The 16708-nt window shown below is 38.2% G+C and overlaps 1 protein-coding gene across 3 annotated transcripts in view; it reads left to right on the top strand.

The window, feature by feature from the left end:
- Positions 1–16708, top strand: part of UBE2K (ubiquitin conjugating enzyme E2 K) — a 44789-nt gene extending 28081 nt beyond the window's left edge. For 2 of the 3 annotated variants that reach the window (XM_053940040.1, XM_053940041.1), the window contains 3 exons: positions 6430–6529; positions 9904–10032; positions 10396–16708. In XM_053940040.1, coding sequence (XP_053796015.1) covers positions 6430–6529; positions 9904–10032; positions 10396–10470 — 304 coding nt within the window. In that variant the 3' untranslated portion in view covers positions 10471–16708. The remainder of the gene's footprint in view (positions 1–6429; positions 6530–9903; positions 10033–10395) is intronic. The other variant, XR_008430393.1, reaches the window with a different exon arrangement.

The raw sequence follows: 16708 nt of genomic DNA, 5'->3' as shown, positions 1-16708 counted from the left end.
CTTGATCTCTTGTTCAGATGGAAGAAGGAACTCAGGGCTATTTGCTGGAAAACAGGAGCTTGCTAGACAACAGAAGTTCTGGGAGCAGACAGTGTTTTTGATAAGCTCAAGGAAACCTAACTGTCCAGGTGCCATTAATCCAGGCTGAGGCCTAACAACCATTCCTGAGAAGATAGCTGGCCTAAGGAGGGAGCCAGGGGGAGGATGTACCACCCCGCACCACCAGAAAAAAGTTTACTGCATGTCTAGTGGTGAAAAGTGGTTTGAATAAAATAGCTTCATTAGAAAGCAAACAAACAAACAAAAAAAAAGCAATTCCCCCCCCCAATTAATATTTTAATATTTATTTCACCAGGGGTTCAAAAGTAAATTGGCCAAATGCAATTCTGAAATATACATTACTTGTATTGTATATTCATTGACTTGTAATGCTCTTAACTGAATAATGCTCATTTTGTTGCTGTGTTTAAATATAAGTCTCCAGTTTCACTGCATATCTGTTTTTCAGTGAGGTTTGAGAATTAAAGGACTGGAGAGGTTTGGCCTATGGGCCTTAGCAGGATTTCTGAAAGAGTTAATAAGCTGATAAAATACTCATTTGTAGATGGTGAATACAAATACAAAGATTTAAATGTGCTTGTATAGTTTTAAAAAGTCTCTTCCCTACTCTCCCATCCTGTGGTAATGATTTGCTGTTCTATTGAGCATAGTTGAGATTATATTCTGCATATTGGCAGGAGATTTTTATCAGTTTGCAAAGTAATGTCTTTAAATTAGTTTTAATGAGTTTAATGAAATTCTTTTTCCACATTGCAGGCTTGATACTGAAATTCTTTGCAGCCGTGGATTTTCATTATGTTTAGATTTTTAAGTACCTGTTATGCCAGTTTGTTTGCAAAACAGCTACTGTTTGCCGCTAGAATTAAAATAGGGATTTTGTAAAAGGAATACTGTTCATGCTTATCTGACATAATTTTCATGATGTGGTTTCACTTACTATGGCCTATATTTATCTTGTGGGCTAGAACTCTGCCTCTAAGCTTTAATCTTAAATATACAACGTATCTAATGCAGTTCAGTGAAACCTGAGAACTAAATTACTTGAAAGCTGTTCTGCATAAATCCCTTGAGCAGAGATTATTAAGTGAATGTGTCCTTACTGCATATATGGCTACAAAAACTCTTGGCTTTTGTGGGTTTGACATTCACTAATGAATAATAAGAAAGTTTTTGTCATAATGAGTACTTTATGGAGGATTTGTGCTTCAGTTTTCGTTGAGATGTGGGAATCATTATAAGAGATAATACTGTATTAATAGATAAATAAGCAGCAGCCAGATTGTGATCTTCCTGGGTATCCAGTATTGCTGGGTTTTGTTCAGGGTGTTTGAGGAGTACTGAAGCTTCTTAAAGCTTTGAGAAGAATGCAGAGAGTATTAACATGATTTTAGGGAACCTTTCAGCAAACAGGCTGTCTTTCCCCTCTGTGCTATGTCGAAGCTATTCTATTATTTTTTCTTTTTTTTATTTTCTCTGATGGGTGCCTGGTCTTGTAGTTGTCCTGAAAATAGTGACTATGCAGTGGGCTTCTACTCAAAGGCCTTATTCATTTCCTTCCAGATTCCATAAACCATTGGTACAAGGTCCCAGAGATTTTCTCTTGGATTAACAAGCTTATTTATTTCACAAATGGAACAAATATTGCAGATTATTTAGAAAAAAGTGTTCCCGTAGCCATGTTTGGATGACAGAGTGGAGTAGCAATCTGCTGGCTGCAGCTGTTCCTGGCATTCTCCTTCATTGCCCTCTTGGAATAATGAGAGAGATTGTTTCCTAGAGTGGAATGTAAAGAACATAAGTAAAAACTTCCTAAATGTAGAATTACTTAGCTTTTAAAAATGAAGAAAAATAAAACCTGGCAGTGTTTTGTAATCCTCTTAGGACTCTCTCTGCTCATCAAAAGGTAAAAGAGATTTCTTTCCTCGGGCATGCTGGGCACAGCTGGCTTGCTGTGCCTTTTAATGTTAACACTATAGTCACCCAAACTAGGGGTGCTCTTTTTTAATGGAAATGCCCTAAGATATTATCCCAAAAAAGGAGGAAAAAAGTGTAAGTGAACAAATGTATATCAGCTCTCTTTGTTCTGATTCAATCCAGATTTTCCTTGCAGTTTAGCAAATGTAATGCCAATAGAAGGCTGAGCTTTTGGTTTGGTTGTTCAGAGTGGAGGCTTTTAGTTTCAAGTTCTCTGAGGGACAGTGCATCCCTGTAGGGAGCTCTCTGCAGCTCACTGGTGCATGATAGGGGCCTCCTCCCATTTTGCAGATGGCAAACCTGCATGATAGCTGAGCAACATTGTGGGATGGGAGTGGAAGTCAAGGGTTATTGTAAGCTTTAGGAGCAAACAGCAGGCAGTAATGTCGTGGGACAAAGGTGATGTAAGGTCATGTGCAAGGCAAATAGGAAGTTTTACCTGTAAAACTCATTATACAAGCTGGCTGCTTGTTGCTAGTGATCAGTAAGCTTTCCATTGAAGTAGTGAACCTGCTTAGAGAGTTGTTGTATAAGAAAGATGGGAACCATAGGAAAAATCTAGAGTGAAGTAACAAAAATGATGGTCCAAGCAAAAACAATGTACAATGAAAGACTGGAAAGCCATCTCAGTGTGCAGAATATCAAGCATGGTGAAGAATTGAAGTAGATTTTCCAAGAGCCTTCTGAGGCTTCAGTTAAGAACAGATCATATGGTAGTCTGTCAGGAGCAATACAAAACCTTGCCTTTGGCAAGGAGGAGAGAACAAACCTAGAACACAACAATGCAGCTAGCTTGAGTTACCAAAGAGAATTGCTTGGACTCCATGAGCTGTTGCACATAAATCCATACCTAGAAGTAAACTTCAAATGTAAGAAGAGTTGGAAATACCTAATTTTTTTCAGGGTTCTATTCTAGATCAATAAGCCTTTGAGGTGCATTGGGAAAATTCAGAAGATCTGTATCTTTGCACTGGAAATTAGTTTTAAGGAAAATACAACTTTTTTTTTTTTTATTCTTCCCCTGGACATTCTTCTTTGGCTTGTGAAGATGTTGGGGAAGGGGGTGGGTGTGTATGTTGGGATTTTTAGCTTTGTGCCACTATCAATATAGATTTTCTTTCAGAACTGATGATGGAAATAGTTTTTGATGTTTGCTCATGAGGAACAGGTCCTGCCTTACTGGTGTCTGTAAATATAATTCTAGGCAGTCATCTCCATTCACTGTATTCTCCCAGAAGAAGGTAGCAGGAAAAAAGAAGAGCTTTTAAGTTCATGGGAAGTCAGAATCTATTTTTTAGCTGTTCCTTCAATTTCTTCTGTAAATCTTAATATATATCTGAAAAATTAAGACTAAGTGATGTAGAAAATAACAAGCCATTTTTACTTTCTTTGATCAGGAAAGCTGATTGGCGTTCTAATGGTAGAAGATTTTAGATGGTTATACAATAGTTACACAAAATATGCCAATTTTTCTTTGCTGTTAATCACAAATTTTAATTTCTTCTTTTGTTTAATACAAACAGCAACTAAAGCTGCAATGGGTTTTCTTTTATGATTTAAGAATACTTCTTTCAATGTTTGTGTCCAATAAAGACTATCTTACTATGCATGAGATGGGAAAGCTGTTTTGAGACATGAGACTTGAAAATAAGTTGTGAGCTACATTTCTAAACCTTTTTATAAAGGCTAAACCAATCTTGACTGAAACGTAGTATTTCAGAGTTTAAATTCTCTGATCATCTAGCCATCTGTAAATATAAATGGATACGTTGCTGCTTTTTATTGTTATTTTCAAATTTGAATGTCAGATGTTCAAGTGTCAGTGTGCTTTGTATAAAAATCTACAAATATAACAGGTGAACAGGGATTGAAAGGACTTCGCAGTCTTAAGCCAGAGACAGCTGGTGTCCATGGCACCTTTGGTTCTTAGCAATGCCCCCTGCTCCCCAAAGTGCACTTAACACTCCCTCTCCTAGAAGGTACAGTGTAAGTGGAAGTAAATTGCATGTAAAAGTGGCACAAAAGGCTGTGATCCTTTTTATATCATCTTCTCTACATTTTCAGATGTCTCTAAAGTAGAAGGATTTCTGCAGAGGAAAGAACAGAATAACTTTTATTTGGAGAAAGTGACTATAGCATTAGTTATGGTTGATAGATATTTCATGTTAAGTCAGTCTTTAAAACTCTACAGCATAATATAGTAAGATTACTTAACTGAGAAAAAGATTTTAGGTTTTACAGTGGGTGTGGCAGATGTGGTACTACCTGAAATTGACCACATAAAAATAAAAATTATTACATCCATTTGAGCATCCATTAAGGCCTGAAAGACTTAGTATTCCATGACACCTGAATGCTGGAATAGTAAATATGTTGCATTACATTCCTGTAATGCTAGGAGATGAGACTGTGAATTATGTCATCAGTGTGTACATTAAATAGAATAATTTCAAGATAGTATAAACCATCAGAGATTACAAGCCCAAGGAAATTATAGGAGCAAAATAGCATTAGGTACATGTAAAGAAAAGGAAATTACTAAGGAATTGGTTTGAAAGAGGAGAATTGTATGTTGTAATGGTTTTGTCATTTGTCAGAATTCAGATTTAAAAGCATAAGGATTTTTTTAAGATTTAAGCATACTACGTTCAGCTTAAGGGACTTCAAGCTGGTGTGGCAGTTGGAATGAGACACTATGTGCTAATTAACATCTCTGTCAGTTGGGATGCTTCTCACTTGCCTTTTGATGTAGAACACTGCACTGTGAAAGCTCAGCAGTAATTATCAAGCTAAAAAATAACTTACTGAGAAAAATCTTCCAGAATTACAGTTAGGAAAGAATGGCATGTTTGAATGGTTAGTGACATAGCAAGAAAGCTGTGAATGTAAGCATTGTAACATGTAAGAATGTAACATAGTATTTGGGTGCCACAAATGTACCTCTGACATTTTACCAGCATCTATCCTTTGTTCAGTGGTATACACTGCTAGAGTACCTTAATACAGTGACTCAGTACTGGAAAATATATAAATTTCTGAAACCTTAGCCTGGAAATGCACTTGCACACAATTTCCTTTGTAGCTGGACCATCAGGTCAAACTGTTCCCCACCTATTCTAACAAAATCTTTGCATTTATTTGCAGTCTTCTGAAAACAAGAAACTGTTTTCTGTTGATTGAAAATTGAGGTTTGTTTGTAAGAAATTGGATGCCCGTTTCACAACTTTCCTCTGGCATTCATGTGTCATAATCACTTTGCTCAAATCTAAAATGTCCCATCTTCCCCACTCACCTTGCTCCTAGTTCATAAGCAGAGGAAACAGATTTGTGTAGTGGTTTGAACATCTGTTTGTGCTATTACCACAATGATTTTAAGAATCTAATTAACTGTTCAAATCAGAAATACTCAACTTTCACAGTATATAGGGTTCTTACTTGGTTTTCAGTGTGTTCCAACTGAAATGGTAATTCAGAGATGTTGTTTATGATCAAAATGTAATTAAACCGTGTAAATGTTACAACTTTCCAGACTTCCAGTGTGTAATAATTTAATGTGATTACTTTTGAAGGTTTATTGACTTCTCTGAGCATACTGTTTACCCTTACTAAATTATTAAAGTATCTTATTCTAAATACGCTTTGAGATAAAGATAAATGATAAGAACCTAAAATGTTAGAAATTCCAACTCCGTGACTGTGCTGCCTTCAACAGGGATCTTTCACAGGGGAAAAGAGTAACTTTACAGGACCTTTGTGACTACAGAATGTTTTCCTGCTGCCAACAGTCAGGTTGTAGTGAGAGGAAGCCAAGGAAGTATTTTGATCGCACATTCCATAATTAGCCTAACCTTTTTATTATTGTAGTAGTAATTAACTATGTAAATGGTTCAGTTTAATGAAAAATGTAATGTTAAAACTGGTGCAAAGAGAACTAGTGTATAGAATTCCTTACCTGTTCCGCATGTTTAAAATGTAGGTCACTGCTCCTGCACGGAGAGTGCCGGCAGAGGGAGCATCCCCGGGGTGCCGGCCCCGCCCCGCACGGGGAGAGAGGTGCTGGTACCGGCAGTGAGGGAGGAGGGCACAACCTGTTCTGGCGTTGGTTTTTGTGGGTTTTTTCCCCAGGTGAAATGAATTGCATTAAATGGGCATGATGAAATGTGTAATACAAGGTATTTCCAAAAACTTAAGAAAGCATTGTTAATAAGAAAGTCCACATTTAAAACCTTATTTAAATATATATACGGAACAGTATTTTAATGACTATAACCTGCAGCAGTTTGTTTCTTGGACTTAAAATCTGCACATGAACTCATATCTTCTATGATAGTACAGCCACAAGGGTAAATACAGGCATGGGATATGGTTAAGGATTTTTTGAATTTTCAATTTTAGGGCAGCAGCAATGACTCTAAGAACAGTGTTGTTATCGCTGCAAGCACTGTTGGCAGCTGCAGAACCAGATGATCCACAAGATGCAGTAGTGGCAAACCAGGTAAGATACTCAGTTGACTGTGATTTTGTAACACTTCTATCCTCTTTGCTGACTCAGGTTAGGTCCCAAAGTTTACAGGAGATAAAATGTTTTAAACAATTTATTGTAAAATGGCCTATACTAAATGTGAGCTGCTACAATGTTTTGTGCTCTTTTTCAATTCCAGAGTGAATATTAGTTACTCTACAGTGTCAGGAGGTTTTGTCCTTTATTTATATCACCTTGTGAGAAATGTCAGGAGGTAGCAGCATAGTTAAATGAATTCCAGTGTAACTGGCCTTTGAAAATCTAAAACTTCCAGTATAAGAAAAGCAATATGCTATCAGTTTTAAATGAATTCTAACTTGGTGGTGTTAATTGGATTTGGCTTGGTATGCAGCTCCTCTTCTGTATTAATATGAATGTTGTTGAGCATTGTATTTGTTTATTGTCAAAATTTTACAAAAATAATGACTTGGGGATAACTGTTTTAATCACTGATTGAATTGCTATCAGTAATATTTTATAATCAACAAGGTTTGTTGCCTTTCAGACATTAGTGATAACTTTTAATACAAAGAAAAATGTCAGTTGGATCTTGGGCCCATACCAGGACTGACATGATTTTGTTTAAGGTGTTGCTGAAGGATAGAAACAGTCATTCCTCTGACAGTTATCAACAAAATCTCAAGTGTGTGTGTGTATTTCCTTTTTACTCTGGGGAGAGAGAAAGGCAGCCTGGCTTCCCCACTGACTGGCAGTAAGGGTATATTTCAGATACAGAAGAACAAAGCAAGCTGATGCTGGAAGAACCTTGTGTCTTACCTGTATCTTCTATAAGTCAGAGCCCCTCCAGGATAGGGTGACAAGGTGTGCACTACTTCCCTTTAAAACTCAGTGTAGAATGATAGATAAGCATTTTTACAAACCTGTCAGGATTCAGGGGGATACATGGAGATTAGAGGTAGCCATTGCACTGCTGGGTGCGTGAGAGCTGTTTGCTACCACTGTACTCAGTAAGTGCAGAAGGTTTGCTTGTGGGATTCTGCACTAAGGCTGCTCTGAATAAATGTCCCTGAACAGTTCTGTCAGGCTGAATTGCTCTGCCCAGGAGAAGTGTTGCAAAGGCCAGAAAGGCCACCAGGCTTGTCCCTGCACTGGGCTTTTTTCCAGATCTACGCCCTTGCTGTCACACTCCTCCTTCATTAAAAAAACCTGCTATATATCCTTTTGAACAAAAATAGTGTTTCCTGTTCTGGCTCTGATGGTAGAATTTTGTGTTTGAATCATAACAGTAGAAGCACTTGAGCTGGTAAGAGGTTTTTTTTGTCAGGTAAAGAACTCCATGAAACTTTGTAGATTCCAAAGAGCAATTTTCCAGGCTGCCCTTAGGTGTGTCCAGTGGGATTTGTGTAGGTGTGTCCAGTGGGACTGTGGCATGGCTCATGTTGGGAGGATTCAGTTTATCCTGTTTCCTGCAAATACCTGCATGAAAACTATGCTGGGGTTTGGCCTTGAGTTACAGGCATGTGCATGTAAGTAGAAAGACTCTAATGGTTTTGAGAGAGATGTTGGTAAACAACTGCTTTTTTCATGTGTTTATGTGGTGTTGGGTTATTTTTTACTTTGTTTGGGGTTAATTGCTTTTTCCAAGACAAAAATTCACAAGGAATTAATTATTCTCCACACTTGTGCTATTTTATTAAACTGTGTGTTGTCCAGGTAAATGGCAGAAGCTCTTGAGAGAATCCCAGGGAGAATTCCTGTTTGAGTAAGAGCAGTATTTTCAGACACCAGCTGTCTGGTGTATTAGTTGCTCTGGTTGCTGGGTTTTTTTCAGTACAGCAGCATGAACCGCCTCAGATTCCTGATAATGAAACATCAGTGAAAGTTGCCTTTAGGCTTTTCTAAATTCAGAGAGAAACTGGATTATTTACAGATACCTAACTAGAGTAATTCTATTAATAGAACACTGAAAGCTAGTTCTGAGTAAAATGCAATTATGACTAATTTTTTGCACTTCAGCTAGTTGCTTTCCAGGCTTGGCAGTGTTCTCAAAAATATTTTCAAAAAAGTTAATTGGGAGAAGATCTCTAAAGAGCAGAAGAAAATAGCACTTCAGGATGTTACTGGTGTTTAACTTAATCCTTCTTCTTTTTTTAATCATTACACCAAAAGACATTTGGTACAGTCCACCGTATTTATAACAGTGGTTTATTTCCAACAATAGATTGCCTCCCATGTTTGTTTTAATGCCATTAGTGCCACTAGATAGTAAATATATACAAATGATGACATGTGGATCAGAATTATAGGGAGGTGGGCAAGGCACAGAAAGCAGTGTAGTTGGTATGGGTTGTTGTAGGAGAGGCAGAATGAAATGTACAGCATTTTATTGTGCTTTATAGATCTAATTATTATTTTCATGTAATAATGAAATGTCTAAGAATGAAAATCAGCCATGTTTCTGTCCTTAAAGTGTACCTAAATATTTGAAAAATGTATTTCCTAATATCTTGTCTTATTAAAGTGATGATCTAAGGGAAGAGGGTTTTTTTAAGACAAACTTGATACTGCATACAAAAGTCGTTAAAATGGGAAAATCATTTAGCTTTTCTGAGTACAGTTTATGACAAATGACCCACTTTCTTGGCAGTTGAATTCTTGGCACAAGCTAAAAATTCCCTGCAATATGATCCAGTTTGCTGTTGTTTATTGGAAAACTGGTTAGTGGCGAGATTGGTGCAAAATAATATAGTTACATACTGGCACAATTGGTTTTTTTCCTGGTAAATAATAGCTTTCATGAAGAGTTGCAGCTCCCTAGCTTTTTGTACTTGCTCACCCATTTTTCAGCCCTTCTTCTGTCACCTGTGTGACAGACACCTCATTCTCAGGAAGAAGCCTAGTAGTAGAATATTGGCCTGGACTGAAAAACTGCAGGCCTACTTGCAGTGTGTAAAACCATAGATATTTTTAAGTGGTTAGAGAAATGCTTTAGAGTAGTACATAGTACCATGTTCAGGAGATGTTAACATAGGGATAATTTGTACTCTGTCACACTGAATATAAATTTTCAGCAGCTGTGCTAAATATAGCTACTTTACTTTGATCTGTGCAACTGAGAGCACTACCTGGCTGCACACATCAAATACCAATAGTGCATAATTTAACCTGAAGGCAAACTCACTATATCAAATGCTTGCATAGGTTTGCTCTTTGTGTAATCCTCAGCTCTAAATTTACTTCAAGATTAGCAGCATGATCAGTATGAAACATTGTGGAAGATCTCATAGGAAGAATGATGGGTTGCAGTCTGCCATATTGTCTTGCTGTTCGGTTGGACTGCTGAGTTGATTTAACTTTCTGCTTTTCCCCCTCTCTCTTTTGTGTAGTACAAACAAAATCCAGAAATGTTTAAGCAGACAGCTCGGCTTTGGGCACATGTGTATGCTGGAGCACCAGTTTCTAGTCCAGAATACACCAAAAAAATAGAAAACCTTTGTGCTATGGGCTTTGATAGGGTAAGTATAAATAACTTAAATATTTTCAGTAAGGGCAGGGCAAGTTTATATGTATAAGTACAGGGAGTCATCAGTATCATCAGAATCTACTAAAGTAGATTCTCTACTTTCATGACATTGTGTAGATCTAATTATTCTATTCTGCTAATTATTTTTAAGGATTGGAGTTTTAAAATACTACATTACGGATAAATCTTGTGATCTACCCCTGCCTTTTTGAAACAATTTTTCTATCAGTTATTAGTTGGGATTTAAGAAATGGTAAATTAATGTGTTTTGATTTTCTGTGAACTTTTCATTTCACTTCCTGGAGCTGCAGGTTCACACACTGAAAATATTATTGCTTTTGTTTTCTCATTGCAGAATGCAGTAATAGTGGCCTTGTCTTCAAAATCATGGGATGTAGAGACTGCAACAGAATTACTCCTGAGTAACTGAGCCATATAGAGAGAGCTGCTTCTGTAGTCCAGCTTGCCCCTTCTGGAGGAGCATCACCATCTGTTATTCCTAGGATTCTCTATAGATTCTCTTTCAAAACTGGCACTCTTGCCTGATGATGCTATCTAGGCACTATTGGAGACTGAAAACAAAAGCGCTCTGTAAATAAAGCTAATTAAACGTCTGTGTAAATTTAAAAAGGGGAAATACTTTAATTTTTTTTCTTACTAAATATTGTAAAAATTCTTTGAGCTCAGCTAAGATAATGGGGGAAAACAATGCCTACTTTAGTGTTTAGCAGTGTGACAAAGACTAGCAGGAACTTGCTTCAGGATTTTGATTTAGTAATTCAGAAAGCAACATTTTGAGTGTCAGTCATCAAAATTGTTGGTGCCACTCATCACAGTTATCTTACTGTTTTTAACATGGATCCTATGTGCCTGTGGATTGACCTATATTTGCATGCTTGTACTTAATAGACATATTAGGTAGGGTCGCTGAAGAGAGCACCATTGAAATACTCAATTGCTTTTGTAACTTTTTTCCTGACAGACTTTCAAGACTTACCCAAAGTTCCAAATGGTGACCTATTCAGAACCATTTTCTTTCTAGCTTATTAATTGGGAAACCTGATTCTCCTCTCCCATACATCATACTGTTGATTATGTTTCATCATCTGTGGGTATTATGTGTGCCATTGCAGTAGTCTAGGCTCCCCTTTAAAAATATATATTTTGAATTATCAGTAGTGATTTTCATCCATCATATTTTCTACACAATCATGTAAGGAGTATGCCTCAATACAGCACAAAAAGATGGAGCTGGTATCATTTCCTTTTTTTTTTTTTTTTTTTTTTTTTTTTTTGTCTTAAATAGCTGTAAAGTGTTCTTCAGTACACTCTGGATAATATGATTTCACAGGGTTTGAAGGAGAGCACAGCTGATTCTCCAGTGTACTGAGAATAAAAAAAAAAAAAAATTTTGAGTACTTGATATGATGCAATCAGCTGGTTTTTTCAGCAGTTTTCTAGCTTTATTTTGGGCTTCAGTTTAAGGATTGCTTACCAGGTACTTTAAAATTCAACCTTGCTTGCATTTTTCTCTGGTTAACACATGGAGGCTGTGTTGGTGTTTTTACTGTACATACTTCAAATGCACATAGAAGTAGAAGTGTGTTCTCAATTCAGCTTTTTTTTTTGGATTGATGTTTCTGATAAATGAGAACTGAAATCTTACCTTGGTTTGTACATACAGTCAGTCTTTTTATTTGTATTAAAATGACATTTCATCCTGAGTGCAAAAGCTTGAAAATTATTAGTCTTGCAACTTCAAACACTAGTACATCTATTTAAAGAGAGCTGTAATGTCTTTGTGAATATGATGCTAACTTTTGAGAGTATATCTGACAAGGAAGTTCAGAGAAATCCTGGGACTAGAAAGTGGGGATTGTGGATAATGGAGTACTGTATCAGTCATCTTTTCTATGACTCTCTTGTTTTGCTCTGGTTTGGGTTTTTTTTTTTTTTTTTTTTTCCTAGGCTGTGGATTAATGGGGTGGGAAAATCTATGCCTGCTTGGGGTTTTTCTAGAGCTGTGAAGTACAAATTGAAATGGTTTTGCACTTCATGGTCTGTTTATAACTCATACTAGATGAAATCAGGAACATTATGGTATCTGTTAAATACCTGGAGCATAGTAGTAGGGGAACAAAACCAGAAAACAGAACTATCAAGACCTGGCTAGTTCTGGGGTGTTCCCTGTACTGCTCTGTCTGATGTGTCCAAACTTAAAACAGGGCACAGACAGTAAGTACTTTTAACTCATATCAGTGCAATACTAAATGCATTTGCTTAGTCTTTATACTTACTGCTTTTTAAGGTGTAGTCAGTGATCAGTTTTCTTGGGTTTTCTTGAGTTAGTGTAAATCATTTGCAATGATGCCAAAGGAAATTAGTTGTTTTGACTTTCCTTATATTTATTTATTTTTTTAACAGGAAGCTGCTACTGTTCAGCTGGTTTGCTGAGTGAAAACCAGGGACAGTAGGAAACTGGCAACATGCTACTTGTGTTAATCTCAAGTTGCTGTCTTTTCTGTTATACAGGCTAAGAACTTCTTGATTACATCAACACCTTTTTTTTTTACCCTGGTGGTAAATATGAATTGCTGACTACTTTCCCTTGTTCTTCGCTGCTATTTATCAAAAGAAAGAACTTGGAAATCATTGTCGGGGACATAAAACTTCTCAGTAACGGGCTTCTGAACGTGTCTTTCAGTAAGACCAGTCTCCTAAGAACAGCAGGCTTCTCCAACAGTATGTAAAGTGATAAAGGAAGCCAGGGAAAGGGGGAGAGGGGCAAAAGAGGTTCTTAGGTGAGCACAGTCACCTCTGAAATAATGCCCTGTTAAGTTTTACTTCTCTCATGAAGTTACCTCATTTTCTTCTCTACTGCAAAACACTTGTGTTCCCCTTCCCCCTTATGTATAAATGTTGGATTCTGGATTTTGCCCTCCATCCATGTGCTCGGTAGCTTAATGCTAGCTCAAGTGCTGGCAGGAAGCTTCTCAAGAAGTGAGCTGGGAAGGAAACATGACCCAGCATTAAGGAGACACCTTTGGTCTGAAGTCCCTCTGAATTTTGACATGTTACTCCTTTATAAGGAATGTTTTTGTATTCTTGGTAATTATCAGAGTTGAATATAGGGATAATGTTGTACAAGGTTAGTTTAACTGCAGCTGGGGCTGAGCCCTAGGAATTTTGCTGTTAGTTTCAGCTTATCATTGTGAGCCATTGTACATACAAATGGCAGTTCTGTTTTCTGTATCACTGAACATCGCTATATTCAGGGCCCTGTGCATTCACAGATGGGGAGTTGCAGTGCAGCCCACTCCAGCTGTGGACTCAGGCTGCACATTGAGCACTCCTTGCAACAAGAACATGAAACATGGGTACAGTGGCTAAGTACAAATGAATCATGCATTGTCTTCCTCTATTGTGCCAGAAGACGGCTTGAAACAGTCATTTTGAAGTGTAAATGGCCCCATTTTTCTAAACAAGGTATTGGTAATAACACTCTGGATTGCCAGAGCATCCATTGGATTTCACTGCTGAACATTTTAACATGCATCCAGCAAAGTGGTTTATCCTATCTTACCCAATTCCTCCAAGAGCAAAGTACAGCTTTGTTCAGAGGTAGAGAAATGCCCTTTCGTGTTGCCAAAAGCCTCCATTTTCCCATGAGTACCAAAAGCCCTGACTGTATTCCACCCCCTTGCCAAATTCACAGCTTCCTCCCATTCCTTCTGTGAACAAACTGTGTTCTCAGTGTGACAAATTGGTGCATTTTGGAGACAAAAAACCTTAGGAACATATCCTGGAAAGATGCATCATGTAGTGCATTCTGCATACTCCAGACTTTTTTACTATTTTGTTTAAAGCTTGCAACAGAGTACATGGGGCCTTGACTATAATTGGTTCGGTAGTATTTATGAACAATTAGGTACTACTGGTGTATGACTATGTCTTAGTTTTTTTTCTAATTATCACTGTATTCAACTGTTTTCCATGTAAATTAGTATTGGAACACTGACATAAGGAATATAGAAACTTTTGTTGTTATTGTCTGAAAGGAGGAATTAAATAGCCAGAAAGAATCTTACCTTGTAACACCAAATCTGCATTAGATGGTGTGGGTAACTGAAACATTTAAACTATGCAAATTTAAGCCTAACAGCTGTGACTCAGAGTAGGCACTTCAGAGCTTATGTCATTTGGGAAGGGAGAAGGGGAGTGGGGGGAAATCAAAACACAGATTCAAGTGAGTTCTTGTTTACTGCATTGGTCATGCACTGTGTCGGGAAGTTCTGTTTTTAGTGCAGGGGAAATCAACTGTGCATGTCCCTTGTTCCCTTCTGAAACACCACCAAAAGCTGGCTTAGACTTGGAGGCTTGCCTGAAGTGGGAAACGTTAAGTTATTTAGCAAATAAATTGGTTTTACTTAAATGCTGATGAGCAGAGACAATGAGATGAGGTGTCCTCCCCTGCTCTGTTTTGTTGATGGAGCTGATGAGTGGGGACACTGATTTGTGCTTAGTTTTGTATGGTTTTGATGAGCAGCTGGCTCAACAAGAGATAGCAAAAGTGCATTTCCTCAGCATCTGTTGCATCATGGAACTAAAGCATGAAAGTCAAGATGCTTCAAAGTCAAGCCTCTTCTGGGAAGACTAAATAGATGTTTTCAGTGTTACCATCCTTGTTTTCCAGGCACAGCTTTCTCCTAGGACTAGGCAAAGGGGCAATCACTTCTTTCTTGCTAGTTTTCTTATCTATTCCAAACCTATCCGTGAATGATGTAGGTAGCTCTTCCTTCTTGTGGTGTTTGTGTCATCAGCTGATTCATCAACAGACTCACAAGACCAACTGTCTACAATGCATTTGGCTTCTGGCTTGGTTATTCCAGCTGCAGTGCTCTGTTGGCAGCAACCTGACTTTGGATTTGTTCTCACTGGACAAACTCTTTGAATCATTTGCCCTGTACTGTGCTGTGATGTTCGATCTGTGCTGTTACCTGCTTTGTAGGCATCAAACTGGCTCCGGGATCGCTCATGGTGCTGAGCCCTTCATCGATAACCTAAGTTCAGATCACGGCTCGACAGCCGAGGAAATGTACTGTGCCAATGCTGTGCTTGCCTGGTGTACGATCCTCTGTGCGGTGTCTGAAGAAGGCTGCCATCATAGGAATGCTGATGTCAACTGCTGGAGAGCCCTGCTTTTCACTTACCTTTTCCATCCTAAATTCTGACTCTTCTAGTGAATAAATATTTACCTGTAAGTACTGCAGGAGGTTGGTTCCTGAGCACCAGACTTCCTGTGGAGGTGGAACAGGGGTGGGGAGGCTGGAATGCAGCATCAGTGGTTTTTGTTTTGAAAATAAAAGCTACACAAACACTTTTGTAAACAAATAATTTTTTAAATAAACACACATTTTAAAAGATGTTGATTTTTCACTGGGAATGCTTAACAATAAATGCATGTTTCCCTGAAAACAGTTTTCATTTTATTTCTGGCAATTCAGATTGTTTTAAGATTACAGGGTCTACTGCCTCCATGTCAGTAACAAGAGAGAAAGGAATGATTATTTTCATGGTGCACATTAAAAATTTTTGAAGAAGAAAATTGTGTAAATAGAAGTTGTGTAATGGAAGGGTGTGTTATTTCAACCAGGACTGCCTCATGTGATGGCCTGACCATCCTGCACCACCTCGTCTCCTTTCAAAGGCTGCATCTGAAGAAACAAAGCCGGTACCACAGAGGAAAAGTTCTCTCTGGATTCCCTGCACCACTTATGTTCATGTCATCTTTGTACATTTTAAACTGTGTACCTCAAACTGCAGTTGGTTCATGCACAGGGAGGTGACAGCCTGGTGGCTAATGGCAGTGCTCTGCTGCTCAGCTCTAGGAGAATCTAGCAGAGGTGATGACTATGGATTTACTACCAGTACGAACTTCACTTTTTTGGCATTTGTCAACGTTTGTTAAATGGAGTAAGGCAATTTGAAGGCAGCGGCTGCACAGCTGGAGCAACAAGCAGCCAGTTTGCTGTGGAGCTGGTTGTAATACTGTGTTTCAGATCTGCATCCCATCTTCAGGTGTGTGTTTGTCCCTGGGCAAGTTTTGCAGGTTTCTGGGCAGGCTCTGCCAGCTGGTACAGTGCTGCACTGGTTTATGGTGTAAGATGTTGTTTGGGATTTTTGTTTAATTTTACTGTCATCAGGAGCTGTGTCGTATTGTGGTACCTCATTCTTTAAGAGAGGTGAGGGAGGGGGAGTACTCCCCAGTCCCTCTCCTGCAGGTCTTAGCCTGATGTTAATTCAGAATAAAAAAAAAAAAAACAACATTTTCCCCAGTTCATGTAGTTAGACACTGACATGAGTAACTGAGAGCTGCTTTATACTGAAATACTTGTGAAGTTGTCCAACAGCCTTGTCATTTCTTCCAGCGCCCCAAAACTGGAAGCGAGTTCACAGCTGAAATGGACTGATGGTGCTTGCTAGCTTGACTTGTCCTGTACTTAGTTTTCTGTTTCAGTGGCTGTAATACTGACACATTTGGCTCTCAGACGGGTAACTGATACCTCCAATACAGCAAATCCAGGATTTTAAATTGTTTTTAAGGTCAAGTCTGGATCTGGAGCACCCGTGTCTGATATATTGTCAAATAAATTACATTGCTTCACTTA

Source organism: Vidua chalybeata, chromosome 4, assembly GCF_026979565.1.
Source record: "Vidua chalybeata isolate OUT-0048 chromosome 4, bVidCha1 merged haplotype, whole genome shotgun sequence".
In the NCBI taxonomy this organism is placed as follows: Eukaryota; Metazoa; Chordata; class Aves; order Passeriformes; family Viduidae; genus Vidua; species Vidua chalybeata.
This window is presented reverse-complemented; position numbering and strand designations above follow the sequence as displayed.